The 16,500-nt window shown below is 46.9% G+C and overlaps 1 protein-coding gene across 1 annotated transcript in view; it reads left to right on the top strand.

Moving 5' to 3' along the window:
- Positions 1-16,500, top strand: part of LOC115193063 (E3 ubiquitin-protein ligase Midline-1) — a 35,828-nt gene that overhangs the window by 12,591 nt on the left and 6,737 nt on the right. The window contains exons 3-9 of the mRNA XM_029752047.1: positions 6,858-7,091; positions 9,298-9,368; positions 10,269-10,560; positions 15,229-15,340; positions 16,016-16,076; positions 16,171-16,200; positions 16,450-16,479. Of these exons, the coding sequence (XP_029607907.1) occupies positions 6,858-7,091; positions 9,298-9,368; positions 10,269-10,560; positions 15,229-15,340; positions 16,016-16,076; positions 16,171-16,200; positions 16,450-16,479 (830 nt within the window). The remainder of the gene's footprint in view (positions 1-6,857; positions 7,092-9,297; positions 9,369-10,268; positions 10,561-15,228; positions 15,341-16,015; positions 16,077-16,170; positions 16,201-16,449; positions 16,480-16,500) is intronic.

Below are 16,500 nucleotides of genomic sequence, written 5' to 3' on the forward strand. Positions count from 1 at the left end.
TTGTGTATAACGACTCAACATCAAAAGTAACTAACAAGGTATTCTCAGGAAAAGGATCGAGAGATTCAATAATAGAGATCATACTGCTGGTGTCCTTTACAAAGGAGGGGAGCTGTTCTGAGATCATACTGCTGGTGTCCTTTACAAAGGAGGGGAGCTGTTCTGTGAATGGTCTAATGAAAAAGTCAAAAGTAGATAGAGGGGCCATTACTGCGTCAATGCCCGCTACAATAGGGCACCCTGGAGGTTTTGTAACATTCTTGTGTAATTTCAGCAAAGTATAGAAAGTGGCAATTTTAGGGTGTTGAATAGCCAAAAAGTGATGTTCTTTTTTGGTTATCTGACCAGAACTTAAATACCCATCTAGGACAGAAAAGATAGTATTCTGAAATTGGGAAGTACGGTCACTTCTAAGTTTCTTGTAAAAGGTGTTATCAAGCAGCTGTTTATGACACTCATTTACATAAGCTGTCCTATCCATGAGTACCACCGACCCACCCTTATCAGCAGGACGAATAAGGACTGACGTATCAGATTGTAAATCAAGCAAAGCTTGTTTTTCATCCCTAGGTAAATTATGGAAATATTTGGACTCCTGTTTGTTCTTAAGGAGATGAACAACATATTTTTCAACGAGTCTGCAATATGTCTCAATAGAGTGATTGCGATTGGCTGGAGGTACAAAATAACTCTTACTTCTAAAAGGAGTCGGAGTATGTAGAGGTGAGTAACCTACTGGTTCAATAGAAACATCACGATTAGGGGAGCTAAAGTATTCCCTTAAACGGATGTTTCTAAAAAACTTAAACATGTCTACCTTAACATCAAAATCGTTGCACTGGGTTGTAGGCACAAAAGATAACCCTTTATTAAGCAAAGAGACATGGGCAGGGCTCAATATCTTGCTTGATAAATTAAAGACACTCAGTCCCGTGGGTTCTGGGACCGTGTGAACGGTCTCCTCTGCCTCTGATAGTCGTTTCTTCTTACCCCGTTGGGTGCAGCATCTCGTCGGTGCGCGTGCCCACGGCCACCTCCGTGCTTCCGTCGGCCCAGTCTCTCGTTGAATAAAAAACTACCACTGGAAGCCGATGAGGCGCTGGTTGTAGAGTGTTGGTCAGACTGCGGTGGATGGAAGTAAGCGTCATCCCTCCTGCGTCTGTCATGGAGAGAAGGAGCAGGACCTCCTCTGTCAGGGTTTCTCCAGAAGTAGACTTTATCCTTGGCCTTGTCTTTTTTGTCTTGGTTGAATTTCTTGATTTTAAGTTCCTTTATTTCTGTAGACAACTTGTCCAGGACCGCTTGGTTAGTTTTCATCAGTTCATTGAATATGACATCATCATTAACATCTATTTGGGGGGCGCCGATAACTGCGCCGGGCAGACGGGCCACTCGGGCTGACCCTGGCAGACGGACCACTTGGGCTGGGTCGGAAGACATGCGGGCCACTCGGGCTGGGCCGGAGGACAGGAGGGCCACTCGGGCTGGGCCGGAGGACAGGAGGGCAACTCGGGCTGGACCAGAGGGCAGGACGGCCACTAGGGCTGGACCGGAGGGCAGGAGGGCCACTCGGGCTGGACCGGAGGGCAGGAGGGCCACTCGGGCTGGGCCGGAGGGCAGGAGGACCACTCGGGCTGGACCGGAGGGCAGGAGGGCCACTCGGGCTGGACCGGAGGGCAGGAGGACCACTCGGGCTGGACCAGAGGGCAGGAGGGCCACTCGGGCTGGACCAGAGGGCAGGAGGGCCACTCGGGCTGGGCCGGAGGGCAGGAGGGCCACTCGGGCTGGGCCGGAGGGCCACTCGGGCCGGGCCGGAGGACCGGAGGGCCACTCGGGCTGGGCCGGAGGGCAGGAGGGCCACTCGGGCTGGGCCGGAGGGCAGGAGGGCCACTCGGGCTGGACCGGAGGGCAGGAGGGCCACTCGGGCTGGGCCGGAGGACAGGAGGGCCACTCGGGCTGGACCGGAGGACAGGAGGGCCACTCTGGCAGATCCTGACAGGCAGGGCACCCTGGCAGATCCGGGCAGGCGGGCACCTCTGGCAGACCCGGGCAGTCGGGCCACTCTGGCAGAACCGGGCAGTCTGGCCACCCTGGCAGAACCGGGCAGTCGGGCCACCCTGGCAGAACCGGGCAGTCGGGCCACTCTGGCAGAACCGGGCAGTCGGGCCACTCTGGCAGAACCGGGCAGTCGGGCCACTCTGGCAGTTCCGGGCAGTCGGGCCACTCTGGCAGTTCCGGGCAGTCGGGCCACTCTGGCAGCTTCTGACTAGCGGGCGGCTCTGGCGGCTCATGACTGGCGGGCAGCTCTGGTGACTCCTGACTGGCGGGCAGCTCTGGTGACTCCTGACTGGCGGGCAGCTCTGGTGACTCCTGACTGGCGGGCAGCTCTGGTGACGTACGACTGGCGGGCAGCTCTGGTGACTGTTGACTGGTGGGCAGCTCTGTTGACTGTTGACTGGCGGGCAGCTCTGGTGACTGTTGACTGGCGGGCAGCTCTGGTGACTGTTGACTGGCGGGCAGCTCTGGCGTCTTACGCCTGGCGAGGCTGGGCTGACGCACTAGACTCCTGATGCGTGGGGCTGGTACTGGACGTGCCAGCCTGGAGACACGCACCTCCATGCTAGTGCGTCTAGCGGGAAACACCGGACCGAAAGGGCGCACTGGCGGTCTTGAGTGCAGGGTTGGCATCACCCCTTCCGGCTCGATGCTCACCTTGCCCTGGCACCTGCGGGGCGCTGGTACTGGGCGGACTGCGCTGTGCGTCCGTATAGGCGAGATGGTGCGTACATCAGCGTAACATGGCGCCCTCCACCTCATACGCACCTCCCTCTAGTCACGAGTAGCTGGCTTACGGCTCTTCCCTGGCCTGGCCAAACTACCCGTGTGCCCCCCCCCAAAAAAAAATCTTGGGGCTGCCTCTCGGGTTCTTTTAGCTCCCTTAACTTGTCCTCCCAGAATTGTCTTTCGTCCTGCCAGGTCCATTCCTCCATTTTCTTCTCCCATGGCTTCCTCCTCTTCTGCTGCTTGGTCCTTTGGTGGATGGTTCTGTAACGGCTGTCTTCAGAAATGGACCAAGGCGCAGCAGGTATGTGAATACTCATATTTAATTACAAATAAGGAATAAAGCATCCACTTAACAACACAATAAAGGTGACAACAGCAACAGTTCTGCAGGCTATAAACGCAGTGCAAAAACAACCTCCCACAACCCCAAAGAAAAACACACACACCTATATAGGACTTCCAATCAAAGGCAACTCAACACACCTGCCTTCAATTGGAAGTCCCAATCAACAACACAAACATTCCCATACACAAAACTGCCACGTCCTGACCCCAAAACTAAAACAATAGCTCCATCTGCTGGTCAGGACGTGACAATATCCAACGTTTTGACAGCCAAGCTGTCTTCATCAGGGTATGATCACAAACACTGCGAGATGACTCGTTTATATAAAAATGGCATACAAAGAACAGCATACAAAAAACAAATGGATAGCATACGATCATAGATTAATTTTAGACTACACAAGCTTACAAACAATTACAATGGCAAAGTCACAATAATCACAAGAATGGCTTAAGATCAAAGTCTATGTTGAGACCGAAGGGTGCAAGGGTCTTTAAGTTAAAGATCCAGGCAGCCTCTCGTTTTAACAATAAATTATCAAGGTCACCCCCTCTCCTAGGGAGGGTGACATGTTCGATGCAAATATAATGCAGAGACGAAGTCGAGGGGTTTGCTTCCAAAAAGTGGGCCGCAACTGGGTAAGTCAAGTTTTTGCACCTACTGGTTCTACGATGCTCTGAGATACGTACTTTTAATTCACGCTATGTTTTACCCACATTTACCCACCATGCTGCTAGATAATCTATCTGAACTACTCAGGGACCGTGCTGCTAGATAATCTATCTGAACTACTCAGGGACCGTGCTGCTAGATAATCTATCTAAACTACTCAGGGACCGTGCTGCTAGATAATCTATCTGAACTACCTAGGGACCTAGGGGCTTTCTTTTCACATGAAAGATAAATTAACACTTGTAAGAGCTAGATGTTCCATGTTGAGAGAAATGGATGCTCCCCGCTCTTTTGGGTTGAAAAAACAGAGTGGGGAAACTAAGAAAATCCAATGTTTATGTATGTCTGATGGATGGGTAACTTCTGTTGTGGGGAGATGAGGGACCCTGATGGGTGGGTAACTTCTGTTGTGGGGAGATGAGGGAGCCTGATTGGTGGGTAACTTCTGTTGAGGGGGAGATGAGGGTACCTGATTGGTGGGTAACTTATGTTGTGAGAGATAAGGGAGTTTGATGGGTGGGTAGTTTCTGTTGTGGGGAGATGAGGGACCCTGATGGGTGGGTAACTTCTGTTGTGGGGAGATGAGGGAGCCTGATTGGTGGGTAACTTCTGTTGTGGGGAGATGAGGGAGTCTGATGGGTGGGTAACTTCTGTTGTGGGGAGAGAGGGAGTCTGATGGGTGGGTAACTTCTGTTGTGGGGGAGATGAGGGAGCCTGATGGGTGGGCAAATTCTGTTGTGGGGAGATGAGGGAGCCTGATGGGTGGGTAACTTCTGTTGTGGGGGAGATGAGGGAGCCTGATTGGTGGGTAACTTCTGTTGAGGGGGAGATGAGGGTACCTGATTGGTGGGTAACTTCTGTTGTGGGGAGATAAGGGACCCTGATGGGTGGGTAACTTCTGTTGTGGGTAGATGAGGCAGCGGACTGTGGAGTTGTACTCTGATTTATAGAGGGCAGAACTCTGTGATCCTGGGTGTTCTCAGGTTCTGCTCACAGACCTTTCCAAACTCTCTCTGTCAGAGAAATCAAATTGACATTTCCCTGACCTTTCACAAACTCTCAACTGCCGTCTCTGACGGTCTGCCTGTGGATTTTTATAAAATGTTCTGGGTAATTATTGGAAATGACTTGTTTTGCGTGTTGCATGAGTGCGTCTGGGTGGGGGAGCTGCTACTAAGCTGAAGACGGGAGGCTTTGACTCTCCTACCCAAAAAGGGGATTTGAGCGACTTATAGAACTGGAGGCCTGTGGCATTGCTCTGTGTGGACTATAAGGTCTTTGCCAAGGTCCTCGCTAACAGACTCAAGTCCCACCTGGACTCTATTGTACACAAGGACCAAACGTACTGTGTACCAGGACGCTCAATCACAGACAATCTGTTCATAATCAGGAGAAAGCCTTTGATAGGGTGGACCATGAATACCTGTTCAATGTGTTGTTTTGGTTGTGGAGAATTTTGCGGCCTGTGTTCAAATGTTGTATGCTGGGGCTTCATGTATGGTCAAGGTGGGGGGAGGGCTCAGTAGCCCAGTCTGGGTAGGGTGGGGCATTCACCAGGGATGCCCTTTGTTGGGGCAGCTATACACTCTTGTTATTGAGTCATTTCTGGGCCTGCTAAGCTGGAGGCTACAGGAAGTGTGGGAGCCAGGCATAGGGTTGGGGACAGGCATAGCAGTGTCAACATACACTGATGACGTCTGTGTTGGTTAGGGATGAGCAGGACCTAATAGTTTGAGGATGAACGAGGTGGCGTCTTCTGCTTAGGTAAACTGGGGCATAAGAGAGGCTCTGTTATGTGGGGCATGGAGGGACAGGGCACCTCTGCAGCTTCCAGGGGGGTTGCAGTGGGGCTGTGAGTGGCTCCAGATGCTTGGTGTGTCTCTGGGCTCGGAGTGGTGGGTTAGGAAGAACTGGGAAGGAGTGTCACAAGCGGTGGTGTCGAGGATGACAAAGTGGAGGTGGCTCCTCTCCCAAGTGTCATACAGAGGGAGGGTGCTGATCATCAACAACTTGGCAGCATTCTCCCTATGGCATAAACTGGCCATTCTCAACCCCCCTGGTGGTCTGCTTGTGGACCTGGAGCGCAATAAATTATGCTGAGGGCGGCAGTGCTGTACCTGTCTGTCCAGGAGAGGGACAAGGCCTGGCGGACCTGGAGAGCAGGGTGGCAGCGTTCTGACTCAAAGCAGCTCAGAGGCTACTGTACCATACGGAGGTGGGCTGGAGGGAGCCAGCATGTGCTCTGTTGAGGAGGGCTGGCGGTTTGGGGCTGGATCAGCAGCTCTTCATCATGGGGCCGGATAGACTCAATACAGCAGGGGTCTCTGATTTCTATGCTGCAGTACTGAGGGCCTGGCAGCTGCAGAGACCCACACGAGAGGGGGGGTGGTACCTGGGCCGTGGGTATGGGAGGAGCCCACCTTCCACAACCCACGGATCCTGTTGAGGTCCGCTCATTCAGCCACCCTGCAGGGACCTTTAATGGCAGCAGGCATCAAGAGACTAGCAGACCTGTGGCTGCCAGGGGGTGGGGGGTGGAAACCCCCCAAGAGTTGGCACAGCAGGCAGGACTGACGTCTCTTAGGCTGCTGGAGAGAGTCATGGGGGAGGTCCAGGAGGCTCTGCCTGACCCAGTGAGGGGGGGGCTGGAGCAGCCTGAGGAGGGGCCACCACCATTTCCACCACTGCAAGTGACAGCAGAGACTGGGGACTGGCAGGAGAGTCCAGAGGACTTACTGACTTTTAACACTCTGAGCCTGGGGGAGTTTTCAGAGGTGCTGTACACCCTCAGTGTCAAGGTTAGACACATCAGGAGCTTAGCGGGAATGAAGGGGCATCAGTGGCAGGGGGTTGTGGGGGCTGAGAGCATGGCAGGGCATTGGGTACTGTATAATGTGATTGTGTGGCGGTTCTGGTGGCACGCAAAGTATTTTTAGGAGGGGGGGTGTTAGTGTAATGAGGATGGCTCATTAAAGTAAGACAAGTCAGCCTCACGCTCTCTCTCTCTCTTTCCCTCTTTCGCTCTCTCTGTCTGTCTCCCTCTCCCTCTTAACAGATCTCTGCACAGTCAGCAGTGGAGGACAGTGATAAGATCTTTACTGAGCTGATCCGCTCCATTGAGAGAAGGCGCTCTGAGGTGAAGGAGCTGATCAGAGCCCAAGAGAAGGCTCAAGTGAGTCAAGCTGAAGGACTCCTGGAGCAACTGAAGCAGGAGATAGCTGAGCTGAGGAAGAGAAGCACTGAGCTGGAGCAGCTCTCACACACAGAGGATCACATCCATTTCTTCCAGGTAACTAAACTTCCTGTGATATGATATTAAAACTAAATTTGACACTCTCAATCATTTGGTTCTGTTCTATCTCCCTCCATCTGTCGCTCTCCCTCTCTATCTCTCTCTCTGTCTCTCTGTCTCTCTGTCTCCAGAGTTATCAGTCTCTCTCTCTCTGTCTCTCTCTCCAGAGTTATCAGTCTCTCTCCAGTATCAGTGTATCTTCAGACTTACCCAGCATCGTTGTCCGTCCTCTTCAGTACTTTGGAGATGTGAGTAAGACAGTGTCTGAACTGAGAGAGAAACTAGAAGACTTCCTTAAAGGAGAATGGACCAAGATCTCCACTACAGGTGTGTTGAAAATAATAAGAACATCAACTTTCGACGATTTAACCTCTCAGGGAACCTGGGATGCTTGCGTCCCACCCTAGTCTACAGCCAGTGGAATCGCGTCGCGCGAAATACAAATACCTCATAAATGCTATAACTTCAATTTCTCAAACATATGACTATTTTACAACATTTTATAGATACACCTCTCCTGAATCGAACCACGTTGTCCGATTTCAAAAAGGCTTTACAGCAAAAGCAAAACATTAGATTATGTTAGGAGAGTACCCTGCCAAAAAAAATCACACTGCCATTTTCAAAGCAACTAGCATGCATCACAAATACCCAAAACACAGCTAAATGCAGCACTAACCTTTGACAATCTTCATCAGATGACACTCCTAGGACATCATGTTACACAATACATGCATTTTTTGTTCGATAATGTTCATATTTATATATAAAAACAGCATTTTACATCGGCGCGTGACGTTCAGAAAATATTTTCCCTCAAATGCTTCCGGTGGATCAGCGCTACAATTTACAAAATTACTATTCGAAAACATTGTTAAAATTTAATATTGTCATTAAAGAATTATAGATTAACATCTCGTGAATGCAACCGCATTGCCAGATTTAAAAATAACTTTACTGGGAAATCACACTTTGCAATAAACGAGGTGGTATGCTCAGAAAAATAGGCTAGGCGATACATGTTAGCGCCATCTTGGAAGAATCTAAAATCAAATATACTATTGTAAATATTCCCTTACCTTTGATTATCTTCATCAGAAGGCACTTCCAGGAATCCCAGGTCCACAACAAATGTAGTTTTGTTCAAAAAAGTTAATAATTTATGTCCCAATATCTCCTTCTTGTTAGCGCGTTCCGAAGGCTACTCATAATGTACATTAGCGCGCGGGACTTGTCGCCACGAAAGAGCAAAAAATATATATTTACGTTCGTTCAAACATGTCAAACGTTGTATAACATAAATCTTTAGGGCCTTTTTCAACCAGAGCTTCAATAATATTCAAGGCAGACGATTGCATTGTCATACTAAACGTTTCGGAACAAAAGGGTTCCCATGTGTACCCGCGTCATAGAAGTAATGGCCCTCCCCCTGTGACCAACTTCCCAAGCCTCTCTTTCAGTCAGTTTCTACCATAGAAGACTCAAACCACTTTGTAAAGACTGTTGGCATCTAGTGGAAGCTTTAGAAAGTGCTCAATGAATCCTAACTCATGGTGTGTCTCATAGGCAAAGTGTTGAAGGTGATTCCACAAATCAGATTTCCACTTCCTGCATGGAATCTTCTCAGGTTTTTGCCTGCCATATGAGTTCTGTTACACTCACAGACACCATTCAAACAGTTTTAGAAACTTTAGAGTGTTTTCTATCCAAATCTACTAATTATATGCATATTCTAGTTACTGGGCAGGAGTAGTAACCAGATTAAATCGGGTACGTTTTTTATCCGGCCGTGCAAATACTGCCCCCTATCCCCAACAGGTTTTAAAGTTCCTACTAGTCATATACATGTGAAATATGGTATGATGATAACATTCCCTCTCTCTGTCAATGTGTTTGTGTGTCTGTAGTGAATATAGAGAATGTTGTATTGCCTCCAGAGCACAAGACCAGAGAACAGTTGTTACAATGTGAGTCTCTTTATTGTGAAGTAACTAACAGTCTCTTTTTACTGACACTCCTAACAATCCCTCTAGAAATATATAGCAATAGTAGATCTAACCAAAGACTGGGTATCTATCTGACTCCTCATATTTCTCTGATTTGATCTCTGCTGTGCTCTAATCAAAGACAGAGTAGATACAGAATCTGACTTAACTTATTGTTTTAACTCCCCTCATTGGTCTCTGCTCTGCTCTTCTCCCAGACTCCTGTCAGCTCACACTGGACCCAAACACAGCAGGCACACGCCTCTCTCTGTTTGAAGGGAACAGAAAGGTGACCACTACACGCCAAGTCCAACCATATCCTGATCATCCAGACAGATTCACCAACCAGTGGCAGGTTCTGTGTAGAGAGGGTCTGTCTGGACGCTGTTACTGGGAGGTGAAGTGGAGTGGTAATGTTTTTACAGCAGTCTCATATAAAGACATCAGCAGAAAAGAGACAAATAATACATTTGGAGACAATAACAAGTCCTGGGGTTTACAGTGCTATAGAGGTGGTTATTATTTCAGCCACAATAACGTTGATACTAAAGTATCAGGCCCTCAGTCCTCCAGAGTAGGAGTGTACCTGGATCACAAGGCAGGTACTCTGTCCTTCTACAGTGTCTCTGACACAATGACCCTCCTCCACAGAGTCCAGACCACATTCACTCAGCCTCTCTACCCTGGGTTTTGTCTCTGTGGTTCTGCTGAGCTGGTTAAACTGTAGTAGGGTCCACATAGATACTAGTCATGCTGGTGTAGTCTATAGCTGAGCTGGTTGAACTGTAGTAGGGTCCACATAGATACTAGTCATACTGCTGTAGTCTATAGCTGAGCTGGTTAAACTGTAGGAGGGTCCACATAGATACTAGTCATGCTGGTGTAGTCTATAGATGAGCTGGTTAACCTGTAGTAGGGTCCACATAGATACTAGTCATGCTGGTGGTGATGGTCCCCAGATGTGATGAGTCATTATTCTGTTTTTCTTTACAATTTTTTTTTTTTACTGAATTGATCTTCAGAGATTTCATGCATTAAAATACTTTGTATTAAAATGTCATAAAATACAATGTTTTAATCTTGTACATTTCCGTGAATCATGATGTATGGTGTTGATGTATATTGGTTCTCATTCAGAACCATTGATATGTTTTCTCAGTTGGTTCTGTCTCTATGTAATTCTCTTCAGTATCATTGAACAGCTTGTAGGCTCGGCCCTAATTGATGTGTTCTCTGTCACCTGGAGCTGCATGGAAAATGGTCCAGGAACAAAAGGACAATTCAGGACTAGTCAGCCCACTACAAGCTGGAATCACTTACTTTCTACTAAACTATATGGACTGGTTTCCCAGACACAGATTAATCCTAGTCCTGGACTAAAAAGTATGGTCAATGTAGATGTCCAGGAAACCGGCCCTAAATGTGTCATCTTTCATCCTCCCATACTGCTCAGTCCAGCAACATTAAACCTGTCCAGCAGGTGGTGCTATTGACCAAACAATAAAACCAGCAGATATCTTGACTTGCCACTCAGTATATCAGTAATGTTCAGAATTGTACTTTAATATCATTGGAGATTGATGGTCTTATTAATCCACTATCCAGAGTCAGGAACAGATGAAGTTAGGTCTGCTACTGTTCAGTGATTAAATATGATTTATGGTGATGGGAAATAAAAAATACAACACTAAACTTCATCTAGTAATAGTTTTCCTTTGTTATTTATTCCAAGGTGTGTCTTTAACTTGTAAATGGATTGTGTGGAGGTGAGCTAGTGGTGTGGCTGATAGAATAGAATGAAAAGGGAGGATGGGAGGGGAAATGGACAGATATATCAGACAGATGAGGGAGAGAAAGATTTTCATACAGGAGTTAGTGTCTCTGTTCCTAATAGCCTCCTATTCCCTGCGTAGTGCACTAGGCTTCTTTTGACCAGATGTAAAGTAGTGTTCTAGATGTTAGATTGTTTCTCCCTGTCATCAGAACATGACAATATGGTAATGACTTGTGGTTTCCTCCTCTTTGTTTGTATTGTTATTTTGTTATGTGTGTTGTCAGGTTGTTCCTCTGTGTTCCTGATTGAAAATCCATTAACAATGAATCACAAACTAATGATATTCCAGTTGTGTTTAGACAACTTCATGTCTGACATCCCCCAGTTCTGTTCAGACCCATTGAACTGGGTCACATTGTAAATGGTGACTTGTATTGATAGTCCATACTGGTCCTAACTGGTTAACCAGACTGGAGGGGTTCTGATCACATATTCCCTAATATCCACAACTTTACCTGATGTTCTGTCTGTCTCTCTAAACCGTACAGAAAGCAGACAACCTCAATATGGTTTAATTCCTGTAGTTATCAGAACACATGGGGTGTGTCCCAATTATCTCCTTTATCCTTAAGTGTGAACTTGTCCACTTCCCTTCATGGATTTAAAGGAAATGACTGGTATATGTGAACTCCCTCTACCCCATGTCAACACCAATCCAATGCTTTACCATTTGTGAGGAGTAGTGAAGGAATGCTACACTTCAGGAGGAAGGAGAGATTATTGGGACGCCCCCATGGAGAGATGATAGAGGGATGTGAAAGAGGAGAGAGGTAATGGTTGTACTCCCCCATGGAGAGATGATAGAGGGATGTGAAAGAGGAGAGAGGTAATGGTTGTACTCCCCCATGGAGAGATGATAGAGGGATGTGAAAGAGGAGAGAGGTAATCGTTGTACTCCCCCATGGAGAGATGATAGAGGGATGTGAAAGAGGAGAGAGGTAATGGTTGTACTCCCCCATGGAGAGATGATAGAGGGATGTGAAAGAGGAGAGAGGTAATGGTTGTACTCCCCCATGGAGAGATGATAGAGGGATGTGAAAGAGGAGAGATGTAATGGTTGTACTCCCCCATGGAGAGATGATAGAGGGATGTGAAAGAGGAGAGAGGTAATGGTTGTACTCCCCCATGGAGAGATGATAGAGGGATGTGAAAGAGGAGAGAGGTAATGGTTGTACTCCCCCATGGAGAGATGATAGAGGGATGTGAAAGAGGAGAGAGGTAATGGTTGTACTCCCCCATGGAGAGATGATAGAGGGATGTGAAAGAGGAGAGAGGTAATGGTTGTACTCCCCCATGGAGAGATGATAGAGGGATGTGAAAGAGGAGAGAGGTAATGGTTGTACTCCCCCATGGAGAGATGATAGAGGGATGTGAAAGAGGAGAGAGGTAATGGTTGTACTCCCCCATGGAGAGATGATAGAGGGATGTGAAAGAGGAGAGAGGTAATGGTTGTACTCCCCCATGGAGAGATGATAGAGGGATGTGAAAGATGAGAGAGGTAATGGTTGTACAGGACTTATTTATTCTGTCATTACTGACTTATTCTGTCTCAATAACATTAACTTAATTAACATTAACTTCTGGTGTAGACCCTCTACTATATAACTTCCTCCTACAGATACCCATTAACTTCTTGTGTAGGCCCTCTACTATATACCTTCCTCCTACAGATACCCATTAACTTCTGGTGTAGACCCTCTACTATATACCTTCCTCCTACAGATACCCATTAACTTCTGGTGTAGACCCTCTACTACATACCTTCCTCCTACAGATACCCATTAACTTCTGGTGTAGGCCCTCTACTATATACCTTCCTCCTACAGATACCCATTAACTTCTGGTGTAGACCCTCTACTATATACCTTCCTCCTACAGATACCCATTAACTTCTGGTGTAGACCCTCTACTATATACCTTCCTTCTACAGATACCCATTAACTTCTGCTGTAGGCCCTCTACTATATACCTTCCTCCTACAGATACCCATTAACTTCTGGTGTAGACCCTCCAGACCACTCTGTATTTCAATAGGAAACCCAGACTCCTAAACCCAGTTTAGGAGTCAGAACCCAGAATCCATCAGTCCCCCATTTTGAAGATTTAACTCCATACTGTTCAACATTACATAAACTTGGAAATTACTTAAAAATGAAGAAACAGTGATAAAACATTCAACAAAAAAATGAAACCTGATTAGCACTCACATTCACAGATTCCAAGTCCGAGACCTATGAGAGATGTAAATGAGAGTGTGTATGGTGTGATTATAGAACAGAGGCCATAAAACACTGATAATAACATGTCTGCTGGAGCTGTTGACTTCTTCCACTTCCTCCTCCTGGTTCCTAAGAGAGTGATGGCACAAGACTTAAAATGCAACGAGAAACACAAAACATAACACTATTAACAATATGGTAAGCTATGCATAATTATATATGCAAAGAAAAACCAAAGTCTGAAACCATGACAATTCCCACTCTCTCATCGGTCCTAAAAAACCTCATGCTTTCACCCAGTCTTCCCCGTCAGACCACCGGATCTCTAGCCACCTATCTCTAACCACCTATCTCTAACCACCTATCTCTAGCCACCTATCTCTAGTCACCTATCTCTAGCCACCTATCTCTAGCCACCTATCTCTAGTCACCTATCTCTAGTCACCTATCTCTAGTCACCTATCTCTAGCCACCTATCTCTAACTACCTATCTCTAGCCACCTATCTCTAGCCACCTATCTCTAGCCACCTATCTCTAGCCACCTATCTCTAACTACCTATCTCTAACCACCTATCTCTAGCCACCTATCTCTAGCCACCTATCTCTAACCACCTATCTCTAGTCACCTATCTCTAGCCACCTATCTCTAACCACCTATCTCTAACCACCTATCTCTAACCACCTATCTCTAGCCACCTATCTCTAGCCACCTATCTCTAACCACCTATCTCTAGTCACCTATCTCTAGTCACCTATCTCTAACCACCTATCTCTAACCACCTATCTCTAGCCACCTATCTCTAGCCACCTATCTCTAACTACCTATCTCTAGCCACCTATCTCTAACCACCTATCTCTAGTCACCTATCTCTAGCCACCTATCTCTAGCCACCTATCTCTAGTCACCTATCTCTAGCCACCTATCTCTAGCCACCTATCTCTAACCACCTATCTCTAGTCACCTATCTCTAGCCACCTATCTCTAGTCACCTATCTCTAGCCACCTATCTCTAGCCACCTATCTCTAACCACCTATCTCTAGTCACCTATCTCTAGTCACCTATCTCTAGTCACCTATCTCTAACCACCTATCTCTAACCACCTATCTCTAACTACCTATCTCTAGTCACCTATCTCTAGCCACCTATCTCTAGCCACCTATCTAAAGTCACCTATCTCTTGCCACCTATCTCTAACCACCTATCTCTAACCACCTATCTCTAACCACCTATCTCTAGCCACCTATCTCTAGTCACCTATCTCTAGCCACCTATCTCTAGTCACCTATCTCTAGCCACCTATCTCTAACCACCTATCTCTAACCACCTATCTCTAGTCACCTATCTCTAACCACCTATCTCTAACCACCTATCTCTAACCACCTATCTCTAGCCACCTATCTCTAACCACCTATCTCTAGCCACCTATCTCTAGCCACCTATCTCTAACCACCTATCTCTAACCACCTATCTCTAGTCACCTATCTCTAGTCACCTATCTCTAGTCACCTATCTCTAGCCACCTATCTCTAGTCACCTATCTCTAGTCACCTATCTCTAACCACCTATCTCTAGTCACCTATCTCTAGCCACCTATCTCTAGTCACCTATCTCTAGCCACCTATCTCTAGTCACCTATCTCTAGCCACCTATCTCTAACCACCTATCTCTAGCCACCTATCTCTAACCACCTATCTCTAGTCACCTATCTCTAGCCACCTATCTCTAGCCACCTATCTCTAGCCACCTATCTCTAGCCACCTATCTCTAGTCACCTATCTCTAGCCACCTATCTCTAGTCACCTATCTCTAGCCACCTATCTCTAGTCACCTATCTCTAGCCACCTATCTCTAGTCACCTATCTCTAGTCACCTATCTCTAGTCACCTATCTCTAGCCACCTATCTCTAGTCACCTATCTCTAGTCACCTATCTCTAGCCACCTATCTCTAGTCACCTATCTCTAGCCACCTATCTCTAGTCACCTATCTCTAGCCACCTATCTCTAGTCACCTATCTCTAGTCACCTATCTCCAATGATCTGGGTCTGTTTAACATTCAATTTAACGTCCTAATAGTCTCTATATTGTGCACAGTTAGCTGTCTCCCTCTCCTACGAGCTATATCCTGTAACAATATCCATAGTGGTATCATCCCCAGAGACCATCACCCCGACCTTCATTTATGAGCCCCCACAGATCTCCCCCAGTCACATTCCATCCCACTTAACAGCCTGATGTGAACATTCTGTCTCAAACACAGGCCTCATGTGTACCTCGCCTCCTGCTACAGAGACATTTGCACATATATCATTCCATCTAACCCATAACACAATAGTCCCTCACTACTATAGTTATAAACATACTAAAACATTCTCAAATCAACTAGTCAATATCCACCAATCCCTCCTCTGGAACAATGATCACTGTTATGTTCCACGACACCAAAAAATACATTGACTTGAACAGGGAAGAGAGAAAATACATGTTTAATAATTTCACACCACCCTTGATGCGACTAAGACTGGGGAAAGAACCGTGCATCCGTTCCGTTCTATGCCCACATGATGCTAGTCTCCAGGCCGTCTCCTTCATTTTCATCCTTGGGTGTTAACGCAAGACACAGACTATGAGCCCAGTATGTAGTTGATTGTAGCGTATCATCCAGCAGTCCATATGCATTGATCTGCATTAACATTAGGATTATGATGACATTGTAAAACAAAAACCCCTTCATAGTTGACTCAAGCTTTCATCCAGTGAGTTCTCTAATGACCTCCCTCTCATCCAGTGAGTTCTCTAATGACCTCCCTCTCATCCGGTGAGTTCTCTAATAACCTCCCTCTCATCCAGTGAGTTCTCTAATAACCTCCCTCTCCTCCAGTGAATTCTCTAATGACCTCCCTCTCATCCAGTGAGTTCTCTAATGACCTCCCTCTCATCCGGTGAGTTCTCTAATGACCTCCCTCTCATCCAGTGAGTTCTCTAATGACCTCCCTCTCATCCGGTGAGTTCTCTAATGACCTCCCTCTCATCCAGTGAGTTCTCTAATAACCTCCCTCTCATCCGGTGAGTTCTCTAATAACCTCCCTCTCATCCAGTGAGTTCTCTAATAACCTCCCTCTCATCCAGTGAGTTCTCTAATAACCTCCCTCTCATCCAGTGAGTTCTCTAATAACCTCCCTCTCCTCCAGTGAGTTCTCTAATAACCTCCCTCTCATCCAGTGAGTTCTCTAATAACCTCCCTCTCATCCAGTGAGTTCTCTAATAACCTCCCTCTCCTCCAGTGAGTTCTCTAATAACCTCCCTCTCATCCAGTGAGTTCTCTAATGACCTCCCTCTCATCCGGTGAGTTCTCTAATAACCTCC

The sequence above is a fragment of the Salmo trutta genome, chromosome 4, assembly GCF_901001165.1.
Source record: "Salmo trutta chromosome 4, fSalTru1.1, whole genome shotgun sequence".
In the NCBI taxonomy this organism is placed as follows: domain Eukaryota; kingdom Metazoa; phylum Chordata; class Actinopteri; order Salmoniformes; family Salmonidae; genus Salmo; species Salmo trutta.